Source organism: Thamnophis elegans, chromosome 4 (genome assembly GCF_009769535.1).
Source record: "Thamnophis elegans isolate rThaEle1 chromosome 4, rThaEle1.pri, whole genome shotgun sequence".
Taxonomy (NCBI): domain Eukaryota; kingdom Metazoa; phylum Chordata; class Lepidosauria; order Squamata; family Colubridae; genus Thamnophis; species Thamnophis elegans.
In genome coordinates this window covers 50,982,168-51,002,469 of record NC_045544.1, presented here as the reverse complement: position 1 = coordinate 51,002,469, position 20,302 = coordinate 50,982,168, and the positions used below count along the sequence as shown (strand labels likewise).

The window sequence follows — 20,302 nt, the reverse complement described above, 5'->3', positions numbered from 1 at the left end:
GGCTTTCCTGGGCCGTACAGACTCCTCAGAACTCGATCCTTCGGAGATCGAACGGAGGGTAAAAGACCGCAGACGGACGCTGCAGCTCGAAAGCGCCCTGTGGCTACAGAAGTTTCTTCGCCGGCCAAGTCATGTGGCCTTCACCGGCCAATCCCGCCCACCTATCTCCTCCCCATTCGCTCCATAGAACGTGGCGGCGGTCGGTGGCGTCACCGGCACCCCCGCAGTGGAACGGGGAACCTCCCTGCGCGCGTCCCTCCTCCTCCTTCTCCCCCCACCAGGGTCTTTGCTCTGTCTAGTGGGTCCGAGGGCGCCCATGCTGTTTCGTTTCGGGGTGATTCTTCCCGCCCGTCTGGCTGAAGGCGGGACGGTGCTTTGCGTGTCGGGGTCCCGGCCGGAGCTGGGTCAATGGGATCCCAAGCGCGCGCTGGTTATGAAGCCCAGCCGGCCGCTGGCTCCCTTGCCTGCTCAAGAACCAGTCTTGTGGCTCGGCGAGGTGGCGCTGCCCGGCGAGGAAGAAGCCGCGGGCACCTTTTGGTACAAATTCCTCAGGCGGCTCGAGACGGGAGACGCCGTCTGGGAAGGTAACACAAGTCTCGCGTGCGCGCTCCCCAGGGACACGGCCGCGAGTGAGCGCCCCCTCACTTGCGGGGGTAGAATCGTGGCCGCGTCTGCGTCCCCGCGTTACCTTCTCTTGGCTCTTTCCTTGCTAAAAAGATGAACGGCGACAAGTTTAAACAGTAACAAGAGTTGGAAGGGACCTTGGAGGTCATCTAGTCTAACCCCCCTGCTCACGCAGGAGACCTGTAGTAGGGATTCGAACCACCTTTCTGATCGAGTAGCACAGTGTCTTAGCCACTGAGCCACCTAGTCAGGCACCTTACCTACTGCTTTCTTTCTTTTTTTTGCAACAAGACAGGAGCCCAAGAACTGCTGCTCTCCTCCATTCCCAGCTCCTTAAGCCCAAGCAGACAAGAAAGGGTTTATGACAGTTCGCCATGGCTGTCTCATCACAGCTAACTCTCCACAACCAACCCGCTGCCACCGCCATCTCGCCACCGGACAACTCCCTGCGGGACAAGAGTTATACTAATATCCAAGAAACGGAGGAATAGGATCATGAAAGAAAGGGTGCCAAAGGAGGGATAGAATGAAATGCGAATGGCAAATATATATATATTAAGTAATTAAATAGAATTGCTAAAATGACCCATAGTTGAGTTGCCCCGTGGCCAATTGACTGTGGTGAGTTGGCCCCAGCAAGGCTGTGGTAAGCTGTCCCACTGGAGTTTGGAAGTGTGCGAAAGAGAAAGCTTGCTGTACACAGTAGAGCTGTGCAAAAGATAAGAGTCTACTACTGTCTTTTGCCCAGCTTCTCTGGTCACCGTAGTAGGAAAAAATGTCCTTGCTACTCGTGGCCTCTCTTTGAAGAAGCTGGTGGTGAGGCCCAGAGAAGTTATAATAGGAAGAGTCACTGCTACCCTCTATTGACAGATGGTGCCTCGATTTATTTATTTATTTGTCACATTTATATAACCACCTATCTCACATACATGACATATGATGCTCTCAGAAGAGGCCCAGAGATATTATCAAGCAATAATCTGAGTAGTCACTGCTGTCCTGTACTGGCAGCTGGCCCCAAATGCCCCCAGAATTGTATGTTCCACAGCAAATGTATGAGAAGCTATTGCTGTTTACAAACCATGAGCAGGATGTTTTGTCTTCCATGATTATTTGTTCTGTACCCTGCCTTTCTTCCAGGAACTCGTGGTGGTGGTGGTATAGATTTCCATATGTGGTATACTTCCAAACCAGCCCACTGGATAGGTTGGTTGAGAGGGAGTTATTAACCCATCTTCCTCCAGTGACTTTCCATGGCTGGAGGTAGACTTGAATCTGCCTCCTGGGTCTGGGATCAACATCTTCACCAGAAGGGATTGCTACCGATTTGGGCAAACCGATAGTGGAAATTGTGATTGGGTTGCCGAACCAGTAGGGATGGCAGGCTTCCCCCCCCCCCGCCCCGCAACCAGTTTCCAGGTTGCCGCAGCATGTTTTTTTGGCATTTTTAATCATCTATACATGTGCAGACCTATTTACAGGCAACTGCGCACACATGTGCACTGAACCGGCAGTAACGCCGGCAGCAACCCATCCCTGATCTTCACCATTACCCCACACTTGATTACCTTTTCTTCTTTTCAGGAATGTTGTATTTAGAGTATGCTCCCTATTCCTCTGTGTAATATAGTGAGAAGAACTATTCTTTACAACGTGCTTGTGAGCAGTTGGTAGCATGCTACAATGAATAGGAGCCAGAATGGATTTGTTGTAAACATACCATTTCACATTTATGTTATTTCCTTCCTTGATGGAGTTACTAGCATAGTAAATCTGGGGAATTCTGTAGACAAATTGTAATTGGACTCAGCAAAGCCTTGGATTTGGAGTGCTGACTATATTCCCTTTCACAAAATGTTAAAATAGAAGTTAGATGATAGACTCGTAGTTGGGTGAACCACCACAACAAAAAATGCCCATTAATGGCTCCATCTTGGGAGGGGATTATACCTACAGTAATGGAGTGCCAGACAACTCTGCAGTTCAATATTTTTTATCAGCTTGGTGGGGATGTTGACGTAATATAGATTATCCCTGATTTACATAATCGAGTCTGTCCATCATGATCATGAGTCATGAATCGTGACCAACACAGTTTTACTATCTTTTTTGTGAATGGTAATAAGTCAAGGGCTATCCGTATTTAAAAAGTCTGCAGATAGCCCAAAGTTGAGCGGGGTTCCATGGTTCATATTTAGTTTTCAAAGTTTTTTCCCATTAATATTAGAAAGAAAGATGCAGTTTCACAGCAGGATGGACGATATCTTTCTTGAATGCCCCCTCCCTATTTTCCATTTCTCTATTTTTTATTTTTTATTCCCTTTCTCATATAAGCAAATAGTGTAATAATGGATTTAGTGTCTCCTAAATCCACTAAGTGTCACTGTTGTACCAGAATTGAAAATCTCAGTTTCTCTACAGCATAGTGGGACTAGCTCTTGATCATTTTTGTAGAACATCGAAACAGTGACTGATAAAAGATAAAGATGCTTTTTCTTTTGCCTCTTTCAATTATGTAAAAGAAATACATGGAAGGAATATATTTATAATCTGTTCTATTTTTATACTGCTATAAGTAAATATAGTCATGACCACACTATTTCCTCAATGCTTTATGGATTAACTCATTGTGTAATAATTTCCTGAAAGCCAGCAGCAAAGACCCCACCCTTAATGCAGGTGCTGCAACCAAGAAACATTGCCTGTGATACCCTACCCTCAAAATCAACAGATTTTGCCAAGAGCATGAAGGAGGAGAGCAACCCGAAAGCTACCTAAAGGGAATTATACATTCAAAATCTATTACACTCAGAAATCTATTGGCAGTCAGTGAATTTACTGTAAAATAGGATTTAGATGGTTATAGCAACTCTGATACATGGGCTGCTGCTTTTTGAATCAATTTCTGGGTGGTGCTTCAAAGGCAACCCCATGGACAACAGAGGGGAGAGACCCTATCTTCCTCACTGCTACCAGCTGGGATTATACTTTGGAAAGAATGGAACCACTGGAGCATTGTGTCTGCAATTCCCAACCCTTGCAGGAAGTCCAGGATAACCTAATAGTCACACCCTCCAATTGAGAGCCACAAAAGTCATTGAACCAAATGTCCAATGCCGTTTCTTAGTGCCATTTCTCACTGTTCTTATTGCCACAATGGAGACTTGAACATGGGCTCTCATCTAATGTTCACTCATATGCCTCTGTTTGTACTCCAAGTATCTCTTCTACAGCTTCATCTTCTAGAAGTTCTTGTAAGCCCAAAATTAGCCCATGAATGGAAAACAATCATGAATTTCCGAATTCCAGATACCTAGCAGAATTGCTTGCCAGTTGTTAGGGAAAATCCTCAAGTGCCCTTTGAAACCCTCTAGATTTGTTAGATACCTGGAACATACCATCGAAATAAATCCACCCACCCCACACAAGGAGTGGCCAGTCCAGGAATTACAGGTAGCCTTCTGTAACTATAATATGGTCATAAGTCATGCCAATTGATAAGTGGATCACCGTGTGACCCTGTCTGATATTAAAACCCTTTTTTTGTAGTGGTCATGAAGCGAACATGACAGTCACTAAACAAATCCTGAATGTGCTTTTTTGTCAGAAACTGGAAGTAAATGCCAAAAATCATGATCACATCACAGGATGTTGCAAATAGCCATAAATGCAAGTCGGTTGCCAAGCACCCAAAATACAGTCACACTGCTGGAACTCCAAAACGAGGTCGAAAGTACTTTCAGGGAGGGTAGGGGGATTGCCATAACTTGATCACTAAGCAACTGATCATTAAGCAAGGACAATCTGTATGTGACAATCAAAAGGAACTTAGTCTAACGTGTTGTCCCCCCCCCCCTTAATACGGATCACTCATCAACCATTCCAAAGTAAGCTCAAGGTCTAGCATGCATCCATTTTTGTGTGTCAGACTAAATATTACATTACTATCAGTCAAAGTAAATTGGCGATAGATACGGGACAATGGAATTCAAGGTGGGCTTTGACCTCTTGTGGGCGTGAAGGGACTTGAGACTAATAATATGTTTGACCCCTCTCTCGGGTTCAGCCTGATCATTTACAGATAATCATGACAATTATGAACTCCGGGTTCCTTCCTAGAACCTGTCCCTAAGTGCGAAGACTGAATTACCCCACTACAAGTTACAGATTTTCTTCTTACAGTGACAAATAAGAAAATTAGAGTAAGTAATTAAACTTTTTTTTTACTTTACAGGAAGGAAGGAATATTCAGTTACAAATGTCAGCAGTAGTTTAGACAAGCCACTCCAGCCATATAAATAGCAATAGCAATAGCAGTTAGACTTATATACCGCTTCAAAGGGCTTTCAGCCCTCTCTAAGAGGTTTACAGAGTCAGCATATTGCCCCCAACAACAATCCGGGTCCACATTTTACCCACCTCGGAAGAATGGAAGGCTGAGTCAACCCTGAGCCGGTGAGATTTGAACAGCCAAACTGCAGAACTGCAGTCAGCTGAAGTAGCCTGCAGTGCTGCATTTAACCACTGCACCACCTCGGCTCTTAAACAGCTTTAAGCATTATTCATTAGCTTTATTACACTATTCTAAAGCATACATATTTTTGTGTCATTAGATCATGGACTTGTATATATTGTATAATATATATTTGAAAGGTCCCTTGAACATGCATACTAATTTAGCTTACTTCTTCAAACTTGTTTAGAATCTGTTAATAGTGCTTCAAAGAAGTGACAGATATTAGGAATTCATCTCTAAAACAGGTTATCTAAATAGATGACAGAATATGGCTTCTCTCTGGTTTCACTCTGGCTCAATTTCTAAAGAGCAACCATGTGAGAAGGAAACGTAATACTGTTGTTCATGTTCTAACTTTAGCCTCTACAAAGTAACTGGGGGAATTCTGTACCAGCCAAGAAATCAGGTCCAGGAACTCAGAAAGAGCTGCAGGAAGAGAATTTATATGATGTTTTATAGATGGCACTGGCCACCGGCAAGACTGGTGAAGATGTTTAAACATAAATCAGCTAAATGCTGGAAATGCCACCAGACACTGGACTTGTACTATCACATATGGACCTGCGCAGAAGCAAAACAATATTGGACTAAAATAAATACATGGCTGGGAAAAATGATACAACAACATATTGACTTAAAACCTGGAATATTTTTGCTGGGGATTTTACTAGAAAATTATAGTAAAGAAAATGTATATTTGATTATTCATGTTATAACAACAGCTAGGATTGTATTTGAACAAAATTGGAAAAGTGAAGAGATCCCTACGGAGGAGAATGTGATTAGGAAAATATTAGAATGGGCAGAAATGAACAGATTGACACTGGCTATCAAAGAAAAAGAACAAACTATTATACAATTTGGGAATCTTTTTTACCGGTAGTTAGAGAAGATTCCCAACTATGGAGAGTGAGGCAAATCTGCTGGTGTATTCTGGAATCCTTTCAAGTTTGTGGAACTGGAGCAAGTGGATAAGATCCTCTATAGTCTGAACACTACCATTTGTCTGTTTAATCCATGTCTGTCCTGGTTTCTGCAGATAGTTAGGTAGGGTATGAACTGTTGGGTAAGGGGAAGGTGTAGTGATACCCACTTTAAAGGTATTTGATCACTTCTCTCTGGTCTCCAACCTCTCCTTTAGGAACAATTCTGTTGAGTAGGTGGTAGTCCATCATCTACTGTGATGGAATATAGTCTGGACCCTCAAGAGGCAGGGAATGCATTGCAGAGGAACAAGAGATAACTCAGTTTGTGTGTGTGTGAGGGTCAAGATGGCTCTTCCCTAATAATTCTCAGATATACACTTTATGTGGCTGGCAATTTGCTTTTGGATTCTGTATATGGGTGAGCGGCAATAAAGAAATCTGCTTTGAATAATCACAATGGGTCTTTCTTGATTTTGGTAGCTTGGCATCTAGAGAGGGCTCTAAAAATATAGATTATATATTTGAGGTGTGTTGGCAGAGGCGACTGGGTGGTGGTGAGCTGGTGGAGGTCAGCTGGTCACATCGAGATGGCTGTGGAGTATTGTACTTAGACATTTGTTATTCTGGCTGCCTGCTGTCTATTTGAGCTAAGATCGTCCACAACTCTCCTCTATACATTCCTGCTTTATTTTCTCCCTGTGTCCAATTCTTTTTCCCCATCTTTCTCCAGCCTCCTACTGCATCCAATAAAATCTTCTCTCCTCCAACCCTTTACCCACTGTCATACTGCATTTATCCCAAATAAGTTGTTCTGAAGCCCTTGTCCCTGTCTTTTTCTCTATTTTTCCTCCTTTAAACGCACCAACACACTTGCCATTTTTTTCCTATCTTTCTGACAAATATGACATATGATTTTGAGGTTATGAAATAAATACTGAAATGTTGAAGGAGATACCACTGGGTTTGAACTGTCAGAAGAATGAAAAGGTCTGCCAGACCACTGAATTTATGGAGCTGTAGGAGACAGGAGGAGGCCATTTTTCCATTTAGAAGAGTCTTGCAAGAAAAATGGCAATTGTGCCAGAATGCGTCCATTTGAAAGAGTTTTTGCAAGAAAAATGGCAAGTGGGTAGTGTGTTTAAAGGAGGAAAATAGAGAAAAAGATACGGCCAATCCTGAACTAAAATAACCATCGTAATAAGAAGGACTTATAACAGAAGACCCATAGTACATTAACCCCAGGCCTGAATGAAATCTTGAAGCTTTCTGGAACCTCAGACAGGACACTGTCCCTATGTTTGCAGAGATGCTGCTCCAGAAGGTGGGGCCATAGCTTTTTAGCTGCTTATAACATTTTATCAGACCTGCCTCTGTTCAAAATCCAAGAAAGAAAACCCCCGACTCCATTGAGGTAGAGAAGATGTACTTTTACTGAGTTTGAAATGATAGTGGTGAAACCAAAGCAAGATCTGCTTCAAAAGGTGTGAAAGTTACATGTTAAAAGTTTCCCCAAATCCACACACTCCCAGGGACCCAGGCCAAAAGTTCAATCCACATCCCACATAGTGCCATGTGAAGTACAGGTATTTTCGTCCATCTGGAGTTCTAGGAGGATTGGCCACGATTGGGTGTAAACAACGCCATTCAGCAGCGCAGTAATTCTTGAGAGCAAACCTCCCTTTTTCCCCACATGGGCCTACATCACACCAGCTCACTTCCCAAACCCCAATGCCATATCCCCCACTCCCCGTTTCTATAGCAGCCGATAGCAAACATGCATCAAAGGAAAACCCATGCTGAAGATCCGGCTGACACATTTTTAGATTTGTAAATCATATTGAGTTTATCAGAATGGGCAGCTATAATAAATCAAAATAAATGAATATAACAGCTTATGGATCTAATAATATTCCTTTTCTGTCACATTAAAGAATTCAGTTCAGTGGAAATGTATGGAGGATTTCTAGTAGTGCACCAAAGTTTTCTAAAAACTTCAAGCATTCCTGCTTTAAAGGTTGTCTATGCTATACTCAAATGGAAACATTATTGTCCAGCTTTTCCCAGCAGAGCCTTGAATCTGCAGTGGGATTTTAGCAGTGTTTGCTGAGAAGTTGTGTTGCTGTGTTCCCAGTCAAAAAGGAGAGTGCCAGATTGGGTGCCCAAAATATTTTCATATGGGGACTTGCTTTTTGAGTACTATTTAGTATACTAAATGATGTCACTAAAGATATCTTGTTGACACTGATTATGCCCACTTGCTACAGATGTCTTTGTCAGCTGAAAAGCTTCTGAGATTTAGGAGCCCTCCCAAAACAGTGTTAATATATCCCCAAAGTATCTACTAGGTGGGGAGGGAAGTTTGAATGTCTCTTCTTATGTGAGCCTAAGCACTTCCTTTTGCAAAGGCAACCATTGGATTATAAAACTGATTAGCAATAGAGCAATTCTGCTTCACATCATCCATGCTTAATTTTTGTAATTCTTCATCATCACAAGACATGGTAATAGAGTTAAGTTAAATTAAAAGCTATTAACTTAAATTAAAAAGAGAATTAGACAAGTTATACGGTAGATAGTTTTCTCAGTGGAATTAGCTGTGATAGATAAAGAGATCCCCTTAAAAATTTGCTATGGGATGATATTTTCCTGGAAGAACAACAGCAGAAGGCTGTGTCATATTATGTCTGAGTTTCTGAGAGACATATCCATAAAGGATTGGCATAATTCATCAAGATAATCCTTGTGTTCTTAAACAACATTTTGGAACAAAATTTCATGAAGAAAGATAACTCTACAAACAAGACAGAATTATTTTATCATCACCACTATCTCCTTTAACAATATTTAAAAGCTTTTTTTCTCTCTCTCTCCCTTTTTAGAATTTTCCCATAATAAAGAATACATTTTTCAAGATAGCAAATGGGAGCTACTTTTGGGCTGTTTAACCAGTATAAATCAATGAGGCCTAATCTGGTATGCTTTAATCATTATAAAAACACTCCACCACTGAAACAACATTGAAACAACTGAAAAGCAGGGACGAAAGATCAACCATATCAACAAAGCAAATTTTCTTTTAAATGATACATGTGAGTTGTATAAGTCAAGTAGATTCACTGTCAAGTGATCTAAACCATATGTGTTTATAGTCATAGTTCTTTACTAACAATCACTATTCCACCATACTTCACTTGACAGAGACACCTTTCTAAGTAATTTGTAAGTAAATTCTCAGTGAGACAGTGAGACAGGTATCTATCTATAAAAGACCCAAATATCAATATAGAAGCCAAATATTTGAAATAGCTAAAAGAAACAAATGGGTCCTTACTTAGCATTGTATGTCCTTTCATTATTATAATATTAGGTAAGAAAAAGGGGGACACAACAAAAAATCTTGTGCTGTATCTTGTGTTGGCTTTGCTTTAGTGGAAAATGTTTCTCTGCAATTAAATTGGGCATCTGGACATAGACAGTTTCCCTTGCTAACCGTAATACTTGATATCATTTCTTATTTCATTCTGGAGGGCTCCCTGTTCTGTAGGAGCTTTTCAGAGGAGAATGAAGTTTGAGTAGGTAAGATAAACATAGAACATAAAATCACAAGGTTCAAAGAGACATCAGAAGTATTCTAGTCCAATCCCCTGCTCCAGCAACAGACCTTATACCATCCTGGTCAAATGGTTGTCCAGGCTAATTTTAAAACCTCCCAAGATTGAAGCATCCACAACTTCAGGAGGCAAACCATTCCACTGATTAGCAATTCAATAGCACTTAGACGTATATACTGTTTCACAGTGCTTTACAGCTCTGTCTAAACAGAGTCAGTATATTGCCCCCAACAATCTGGATCCTCATTTTACTGACCGCGGAAGGATGGAAAGCCGAGTCAACCTTGAACCCCATCAAGATTGAATTCCAGGCTGTGGGCAGAGGTTACATGTAATAGTGTGTTCTAAACAATACATCATCAGGGCTCCTTAATCGTTTTCACTGTCAGAAAACAATCAGTTCTCGTCATTCGCAGATTCCATATTTGCAAATTTGCAAATCTGCTGGCTAAAATTTATTTCTGATTGTAAAATCAATACTCATGGAGCTTTCATGGTCATTCACGGACATGTATAGCGGCAAAAATTTGAATTGCCCATTGCATACGTCCCCAAATGAGGGTTCACTGTGAGTTCAATATATACAACTTCATAGAATGTAACTACTATAAACAACAAGAACTGACTCTATTTTACTAAGTTTATTTGACTTACTTTACACCTGACTTTTTGGAGGCAAATATTATCTCTGAAGAACTTAAGTAGATTATTCTGGGATCCCTGTGATATCCCATTTGGGAGAACATCATTTTCTAAAATGTCTCCTTTCCTTGGGAGTTTACATTAATTCTTCTTCCTTTGGAAATCCATAGAAATTCTGTTTGAGTTGTCTGGACTTTGACCCAACTAATGTTAATAAGATTTCCTAAGAGATTCATGCAGAAATGTGTTAGTAGAGGTGGAATTTACATTAATGGGACAGAATTAAAAAGAAAATGCCCTGAAGTAAAGTGGCAGAAAGAATGTCAACTGACAGAGAGTGAAAGCAAAATCCATTAAGGTGGAAAAAAAATGAAGGAGATGTGGAATAAGAAAAGCTTAAGGAAAGAGCTGCAGAATTCACCACATGTGGACTGTATAATGTGATAGAACAAATGGAAACAAGGAAAAAGTGACAATAAATTACATTTAAGGAAAAGGGATATCAGAATGTAACGAATTTGGTATGGAATGTACCGAAAAGACACTCAGCTTGTTGATCAGAAAGATCGGCAGTTCAAATCCCTGGTACTGCGTAATGGAGTGAGTTCCCATTACTTGTACCAGCTTCTGCCAACCTAGCAGTTCAAAAGCATGTAAAAATGCAAGTAGTAAAGGGAATACCTTAGTGGAAAGGTAGTAGTGTTCCATGCGGCTTTGGCATTTAGTCATGCCGCCCACATGACCAAGGAGATGTCTTCAGACAATGTTGGCTCTTCGGCTTTGAAATGGAGATTCCCCTGGAGTCGGGAACAACTAGCATATATGTGCGAGGGGAACCTTTACATTTACTTTACATCAGAAAAAAAGAGAGGGAATAATAGCTTAGCAGTTAAGCTAAGCTTGTCAGCTGACAAACTGATAGCCTGGGTTCAAGACCCGAGTATTGCATGACAGAGTGAGTTCCTGTTTTTGCCCCAGGTCTTGTCCACCTAGCAGTTCAAAAGTATGCAAATGCAAATAGATAAATAGGTACACTTCGGAAGGAGGAGCCAATGTTGCAATGAGATGGTTGTGTGGTCTCAATGCTCTGAGACCACAGCCAATACTTTTGCCCCTGGGTGGTCCAAATGGACCTAAAACGTTCTGAAGAGACGGTGAACAGGAAGAATATGTCTTGCTGATCTTGGGGATATCGCAAAATCCTTGAAAGAAGCAAGATAAGTTTTTCAAGCCGGTGACAAAAAATCCAGCCAAGGCTGACAAAGTCGGGGCAGCTCCAAAACGGAAGGATACAGAAAGAGAAAGTGTTTCCAGCTGGTGAAGAATTTTTATTGTTTTAAAAAAGAAACTGCCTATAAAAACTCAAAAACCAATTTAAATTAAAGAATAGAAGAATCAAGCGGCATTAAATTAAATTTGGAAAGGTTTTGGACAGTGGTTATCTTACTTTTTAAATGTTATTTTCATGGATCAAATCTATGCAAACCTTTTGAAACTGATAGATTAAGTTTTCTTCTACCTTCTCTTTGTGACTCTCTGTAATTTACAAACTAAAGTCTTCCTCTTTTATTGCTGTGGGTATTTTTATAATTCATTTAAAGATTGGACCTCTTTTTCTAATTTGAAATACAAAAAAGATACAAAAAGAAATGCTTTAATAGTGTCTCCGCTCCGGAGGCTGGGAGGTTTCGGAGTTTTGTGTATTCAAAATGGAACTTTTTCTTTCTTTCACGGATTGCTTTGACTTGGCACCACAAGGTTTTACTGTTTGGCTACAGACTGATAAGAGCTCACAGATGTCCCTTTGAAGTATGTTTTCGACCAGAGAGAAGTGAGAGCAGCGTTCTTTGTGAATGTATGCTTTAATTTTGTTGATCTTTCAAGCTAGAGTAGCCCTGTTTGTCAGAATGACACAATCTCAAGAAAAAATAGAGGTCTTGACTTTGCAAAATATATTTTCAGAACTACAGAAATTATCAAATATAGTAGAGAAAAAACTGGAATTCCTAGAGCACATAACAAGAAAATATGATGAAAAAATTGAAAATGTTCATCAAATGCAAAACAGGGTGATTGAAACTCAAAAAACCGAAGTGGAAAATGAATATAAAGAGACTAAACCTGCTGAAATCTATGGTAATTGGTTTGTTCCTGAAAATGGAAAGAATGGAATACAGAAAGAGGAATTAAATGGAGAGGAAATCTATTTCAAAGGTCAAGATATAGAAGAAGATAAAATTAAAGAACCTATGGACTTAAAGAAAGAAATTCCATTGGCAAAAGTATTGATAACACTGATGACAATCAAAGACAAACTGAATAAAGAAACAGAAAGAGGGCATCAAGATTATATGAGAGATCTTAGAAGCAAGGAGTTGCTAAGAGAAGTCCATACAAAGCTGATCAAGAAGATGATTAGAGGATTGGTACTACAAATGGCAGAAGATATGAGATTGTTTTGTTACTGGAAAGATACAGGTTGATAGATAGAAGAATATAACTTAAAACTAGTTAAATTTAGTGAAATTTAGTGATAATAGATATAGTTAAATAAATAATTGATAATGATAATAATGTACACAATGTGTAGTGTTATGATAAGTAATAATTGGATATGAATATTGAATGGTACCCATGAAAGGAAGATTAAAAATCCTTTTGGATTATATACAAAGGTTAATAAAAAAGAACTAAGATACAGTTAAGTTTTGATTATTAGGGGGAAAATGTTATGATACAGGATATAGTCAAATAAAGGAGGGATAATGATGACAACCTATATATATGTGTGAGTATAATATAAAGAAACTAGATGAAAATTGCAAACAGTGATTTGGAAAGGAGGATTAGAAAAGTTTGCTATTAAATATTATGGATGTTTAGCTAGAATAGGACATAAGGATTCAGTGTTATTGGAGGATTTTAGAAATATTAAATGAAATGCCAGTATGTATTATGTATTAAATCTTGGCATATTTTATGATGAAGGACATTTAAATAATTATAGTCAAATAAAATGGAGGTATAAGGGTAACATGTATAAATATCTGAGTTAAAATACTTGAGTTAATATGAATTATGCTTGATGACTGTGGAAGAGATGCACGAAAGCCTTTTGTAACCAACTGATACACTTTCTACAGTATGTAAAGAAGGAAGATTTTTATATGTTGTGTTTGTTTTGAAAATAAAAATAAATTCTGTTTAAAAAAAATAGGTACACTTCGGCAGGGAGATAACAATGTTCCATGTTTCACCACACACTCTGTGCTGCAATGTGATGTTCTGTTGGCCACATGACCACGGAATTGTCTTCGGACAATGCCGCCTCCCTCAATTAAGAAACGGAGATAAGCATTACCGCCTAGAGTCGGACATGGATACTTTTACCTAAAGGACAAACCTTTACCTTTTATATACCGTTGTGTTATATCCTTGACTTATATTCTTTTAACTCCCAGCCCACCCACCACCACCATGTGAGAACTTATATTCTTTTTCTATGACAGATTTTGGCTACGTTGGTTGAGCTTTTTGATCATATCTTTCCTTTTGATATATTCATGTCTGTTTTTCTCTCCTATACAAGCTACACATTGTTTGGAGAACCTTGTTTTAATCTGCTTTGCAATAAAGCCAGTGGCTCTTTTTTGATATATCAGCTTGATCATCTTTCTTACACTTCATCTATGACTATATGAGCAGTCCTTAGGCACTAAAAAGAGTGCTATGTGCAAAGATTGATCTGTAAGGCAGACTTTTGTGACTTCTTTGTTCTTTAACACGTTGCTGTGCAAGCAAATTGCATAGAAGAATTTTTGAACATTAATGGAACAACAATGAGGACTCTAAAAACCAATCTCAAATGTAATGTAACTTTTGAGGGAAATCATTATTTTGCTTTCTAATGTTTGCGATTTATTTTTATTTTGATCTTTTTAGGCATAGAAATAACTCTGTATAATATATCCAGGCTGATATTGGATTTTTTTGTTTCAGAAATGAAATACAGATTTTTTTTTAAAAAAGACATGGTATGCACTAAGATTTTAGTTTGTAGATTAATTTAATAGAAAGGCAGTGAAATAGCTGAAATAGCTGAAACTTAAAATATTTATTTTTACCACAAATTTTTACAGAAAGTAAATATTTGCAGTAAGCAAATATATTAAGGAATTGTGTGACACAAGCTGGATATGCATCTACACAACAAACAAGGGGGGGGGAGCCAATGAGAGTTTATAATTTGTTGAGGGATGGGCATACAATGGCAAGAAAAGAGAGCACGTTTATTCAATTTATATTCATTTGATAAACATTTCAGAAAGATACAATAATAATGTTTATGCTTGAATTTTTAATTACTTGCCCATAATTGTCGTATGCTACCTGGACTTGCATTTTTCCCAAGTTGGTCAGATAAATTAATAAACAATATACATTTAGAGTATAGTTTAGACAGTGATGTCAGAATTGCCATCAGAATAACTGGACTAATAGGAGCAATTAATTTTCCAGATTTTTAATAATGGTATTTAAATCTTTACCTTCTTTTCTCTATGTTCATGAACTGCTTGGTGCTATACAGAATACCCCAATTACAAGAAGATGTTCAAAATCACTCTGCTTATATGTTTCCAAGTTGCAGTAAGGGGATCATACATTTTAAATCAAGCAAGCTTTGGTCAAAATAGTTCCCCAAATCTCTAAGACACTGAAATGGCTTTAATGGCTTCTGCAGTAGAATTTAGAGGTAAGTTTCTTCTGGACCTGTAAACGTAAAGCAAAATCTCTATTTGAGCAGAGATCTCAATACAATCTTTTACAGCTGAGCCCAGGCATGATACTTGAAAAGGAGAGCTTTGTGCTACCAAGCTTCAAGAGTCTGTAGAAAACAGCACTCGCCAAATTCAGTTGCTTGATTATTGACCTTTTGAGGCTGCTTGGAGATCTTAAGAGTGGACATCTATATCATTCCTCCTTTAAAAAATTCCCTAACAGCAAAAATTAACAAAAAAAAATTACCATCACTACATCATTGGAAGGTCTCTTGTGTTCTTCCAGCTGGCAGGAGATTAAATTATTGGCCTAATCCAGGGAAAATTGCTCATCTGTGAGGTGAAACAAAGGGATCACTCACTAAATTTTGGAGTTTGAAAGGGAACCTCAAGGTAGGTCTACATGACTGATTTAAAGCCATCTACCTAAGCATTCTAATACAGGTGTTTATTTAAATACCATTTAAAGTTATAATGGTACTGAATGAGTAGTGCTTATGATCAGTCCTTAAATTCCTGCCATTCCAGTACTCCCACATTTATGCAATTGGGACCTGGGACCTTGGCACACAGGTTTGCACTTAGCAATGGTTGAAGTGTCCCATGGTCACGTGACTGCCATTTGCCAGCTTCCCGCAAGCAAAGTCAATGTGGAATCTGGCATGGAAGGTTGCAAATTGTTTGTCAGGGTTCCAAATAACACCCCCAATGAAAGAAGAAATGTGGCAGCCCCGAAGCTGCAAAGAAAACATGGCTCCCTGGGCTGACATTGTTCCTGTCATTTGCACCCTACCCACCTGGCAACAGCCACCCCTGATCTTCCATGCTCAGGCCTCACCTAACACTGTACCTTAACTGCCTGCTGACCTGCTTACAAGCACCCGAGGTTTGTTTAACAATCACAATTTTCACTTATTGATGGCAACAAGGATTGCCAGGATTGCCATTACTAAGCAATGGAGTCATATGATGTTGTACTTTACTATTGCATTGCATAGTGACAGAAATTCCAGTCTCAATTACCATTGATAAACAAAGACCAGCTATAAATATAATTCCAAAGTCGAGAAACTGGGAGTTCTTAGAATGGGGGAACACACATTTCTCTCTTGACTGGAAAACCTTTTTATACATAATTGGTTGGGATGGAGTTTCAAAGGCTAGGAAGAGCCAGGAGGAGGCCATTAGTTTCTCCTTCCCCACTTTTGCTCCATCTAGTTGGAAACGATAAGAACTGAATCACAAATTTTCCCTCCATGAAATACCTCTCAGCAGGGTCGGAGATTTCTCTTGAAATGTGGAACGTGGCACAAGGTGCTATTGGGGAGAACGCAGAGTGTCATACACTTTATCCAAATCCATAATTGTGAATGAAGTTAGATTAAATATTACCTTGATGGTTTCTTTTAATAAATAAAATAGCAATAATACTTACATACTGCTTCACAGTGCTTTACAACCCTTTCTAAGCGGTTTACAGAGTCAGCATATTGCCCCCAACAGTCTGGGTCCTCATTTTACCAACTGCAGAAGGATGGAAGCTGAGTCAACCTCGAGCTAATGAGCATTGAACTGCCAAACTGCTGGCAGCCAGTGATCAGCAGAAGTAGCCTGCAGTACTGCATTCTAACCACTGCACCACCACGGCTCTTATGCTTGCATTTGTTGAAACTGAAAAGCTAAAGCAGTTAATAGAAATGTGTTTGTCAACTGCTTTGAGCCTGCTTTGTTTAACTGTTGCTTTATTCTACTATGATTTCATTTATTATTTAGCTGTGGGAGAAGGAGTGGCAGAACCTGGGGGTGGATTTCAAAGAGGGATCAACCTAGAATCCCTACGCAGCCACAAGCAAACTAAGTCCAACCACCCTGAAATTCCGTTTATTCTTATCTAACTCCAAGCAGGAGCTAAGCATTAGTTGAGAATATTCCTGTGCATAGGCAAGAGTAGCAATAAATTGGATAATCACATGTGGACCTGATGCTTGGCGTATGATATCTTTAAGAAACAGTAGATGATTAATTTTATTGATTTTTGAGGTGTGGTTTTTAAAAAAAATCTTGTGAATGGAAGTAGGAAAAAAGCAGAAATTAAAGAATAGACATAGGTTCTGAAATATCTATTATACACATTTTTAAGAGTGCATGTTCAATATATTTAAAGGGGCAGAATCCATAATCAATTATCATTGATTGATCTCATTAAATTTTATTTTCATGTCTTCTGAAACAAGATGTAGGAATGGATATGTTGAATAATTGGGTCTGAAGACCGTGTGTAACAATAGCAAGCTTATTATTTATTCACAGTAATTGAATTGTATACTTTTTGTCACTTTGGTATGGAGTTGGTAAATGAATGAATAATTAAATCAGAGAAGCAACTCTAATTGACTTTTGTTTTGGTAGCAATTGTCATTCTCTTGCTTGAGAATAGCTAACTTTTCTTTCATTAATGTTTAGAGTTTACATTTATCATTTCCTTAGTTATAGTTCCAGAGGTGGGTTCTACTGGTTCGGACTGGTTCGGAAGAGTAGGTAGTAACTTGGCCAGGTATGCCCCCGAACCAGTTCTATCATGTTTTTTGCTTCTGCGCATGCACAGAAGAAAATTTTCACTACTGTGCATACGGCAAAGTGTGTGCGCGAAGTGCGTCCCTGAGCGAACCAGCAGTAACAGAAGCTGGAATCCACCCCTGTATCATTCCTCTTATTACAGTGTATTCTACTAAATCCCTTTAAAAAGCCAGATGCTTAAATTTGTGCAAAATGTAGGAATAGGTATACAGATCACATAATGGTAATACTGAAAGGTCTGTACAGGTCATCAGTGGCTTAACAGGTACAATTCTACATGTTGGCATTAACATTTAAAATCTTAACTGCATCTTCTGTTGATAACCTATCTCCAAGACAAACTCTTCTGAAGATGCTCACAATATCAAAAACATAAGCTGTAAACTAAACACCTTAGAGATTTATACATGGCCCCATTGCTCACTATTAATTGTAAAATGTATTTTTGTCTAGCTTTTACTATCAAGTTTAATGTTAATTTAGCTAATGCTTTTAGAAATTTGGTTAGCAACCATGAGTCATTACTTAAGTAGAAAGGCAAGATATATATTGAATAAATATTTTTAATATTGAAATGAATGTATTTATGTTTATTTAGTTATTTTTATATGGTTTATATCCCATCCTTCCAGCTTCAATGGTCCTTGGAGGAAGCCAGTTACCTTGACCCCTTCCAGTCGGGCTTCAGACCTGGTTACAGCACAGAAACCGCTTTGGTCGCATTGACCGATGATCTCTGGAGAGCCAGGGATGGAGGCCACGCCTTCATCTTGGTTCTCCTTGACCTCTCGGCGGCTTTCGATACCATCGACCATGGTATCCTTCTGCGACGACTGCGGGAGGTGGGGGTGGGAGGCACTGTTTTGCAGTGGTTCTCCTCCTACCTCTTGGACAGGTCGCAGTCAGTGTTGGTTGGGGGACAGAGATCGACTCCTAGGCCCCTAACATATGGGGTGCCGCAGGGGTCGGTCTTGTCCCCCTTACTATTTAACATCTACATGAAACCGCTGGGCGAGATCATTCGGAGGCATGGGATAAGATACCATCAATATGCGGACGATACGCAGCTGTATCTGTCCGCCCCATGCCAACTCACTGAAGCGATGGACGTGATGAACCAGGGTCTTGAGGCCGTCAGGGACTGGATGAGGGCAAACAAACTTGTACTCAACCCCGAAAAGACCGAGTGGCTGTTGTGTTTCCCTCCCAATAATTTGGCTTGTGTTCCATCGCTCAGGCTGGGGGGGCCAAACATTACACCCCTCAGACAGGGTTCGCAACTTGGGAGTCCTCCTGGACCCACAGCTGACCTTTAATTACCATCTGTCGGCTGTGACCAGGGGGGCATTTGCCCAGGTTCGCCTGGTGCGCCAGTTGCGACCCTACCTGAACCGGGAGGCTCTCACAACAGTCACTCGTACCCTCGTGACCTCTAGGCTGGAATACTGCAACGTGCTCTACATGGGGCTGCCCTTGAAGAGCATCCTGCGACTTCAGCTAGTTCAGAATGCGGCCGCGCGAGTGATCGTGGGCGCACCTCGGTTCGCCCACATAACACCTATCCTCCGCGAGCTGCACTGGCTACCTGTTGATCTCCGGGTGCGCTTCAAGGTGCTTCTTACTACCTATAAAGCCCTTCATGGTAGTGGATCTGCGTACTTGGGAGACCGCCTCCTGCCAATCACCTCCTCTCGACCCATTAGATCTCACAGATTAGGCCTCCTCCGAGTGCCATCTGCCAGCCAGTGCCGGCTGGCAACTACGCAGAGGAGAGCCTTTTCAGTAGCAGCTCCGACCCTCTGAAACGATCTCCCCGTGGAGATTCATACCCTCACCACCCTTCAGACCTTCCGCACAGCCCTCAAGATCTGGCTATCCCGTCAGGCCTGGGGGTAAAGAGTATAATCCGCCCCCACCCAATGTTGAATGAATGTTGCTCAATTTTAATTATACATTGTGTTTTTATGTCATTGTATGTTTCCCCCCTCCCATACAAGTTGTTAGCCGCCCTGAGTCCCCTCAGGGAAAAGGGCGGCCTATAAATAAACTCAACTACAACTACAACTAAACTACAACTAAATCCTTCCTCAAAGAGCTGAAGGCAAGGTACATATTACCCCCTCTTCAAAAATTTCCCCACAATGAGCCAGCATTCAGTAATATGATATGAATAACAGATTAATCCTACATCACCTAATCAGGATCCATGGTGGAGACACGACTTGAACCTATGTCCAGTCTCCACCTATGTTCAATTCAATATCTAGGAAAGGAAAAATTGAAATCTGTGTAGGAAATGGTAGCCTGTCTACCAGCCTTTGAAAAACCCAGAATAACAGATCAACCACAGTGTTTAGTACTATGATGATGCTCTCCAGGAATTTTTACCAACAATGACAAAATCCTCCAAACTATAGATTAGATTACAATTCCAAAAGATTTATGGAAAAGCATGTTGAAAGATTTTTTTAAAGGAGAGTCTAATGAGCTCAGGCTTAATTCCTAAGTGAACATTTGGTGAGAGATGTATTCTTGCAGCAAAAGAGATTATTACTGTATCATAAATGTTTCATCTGAATTTATATTCTCTTAATGGTCCTAGATATCCTTTGGGAATCATAAAAAATG

General features: G+C 40.1%; 1 protein-coding gene across 1 annotated transcript in view; it reads left to right on the top strand.

Moving 5' to 3' along the window:
* The first annotated feature begins 201 nt into the window (after window positions 1-201).
* EPM2A (EPM2A glucan phosphatase, laforin) overlaps window positions 202-20,302 on the top strand; it is a 59,192-nt gene continuing 39,091 nt past the window's right edge. The window contains 1 exon segment of the mRNA XM_032216527.1: window positions 202-584. Within this exon segment, the coding sequence (XP_032072418.1) occupies window positions 317-584 (268 nt within the window). The 5' untranslated portion in view covers window positions 202-316.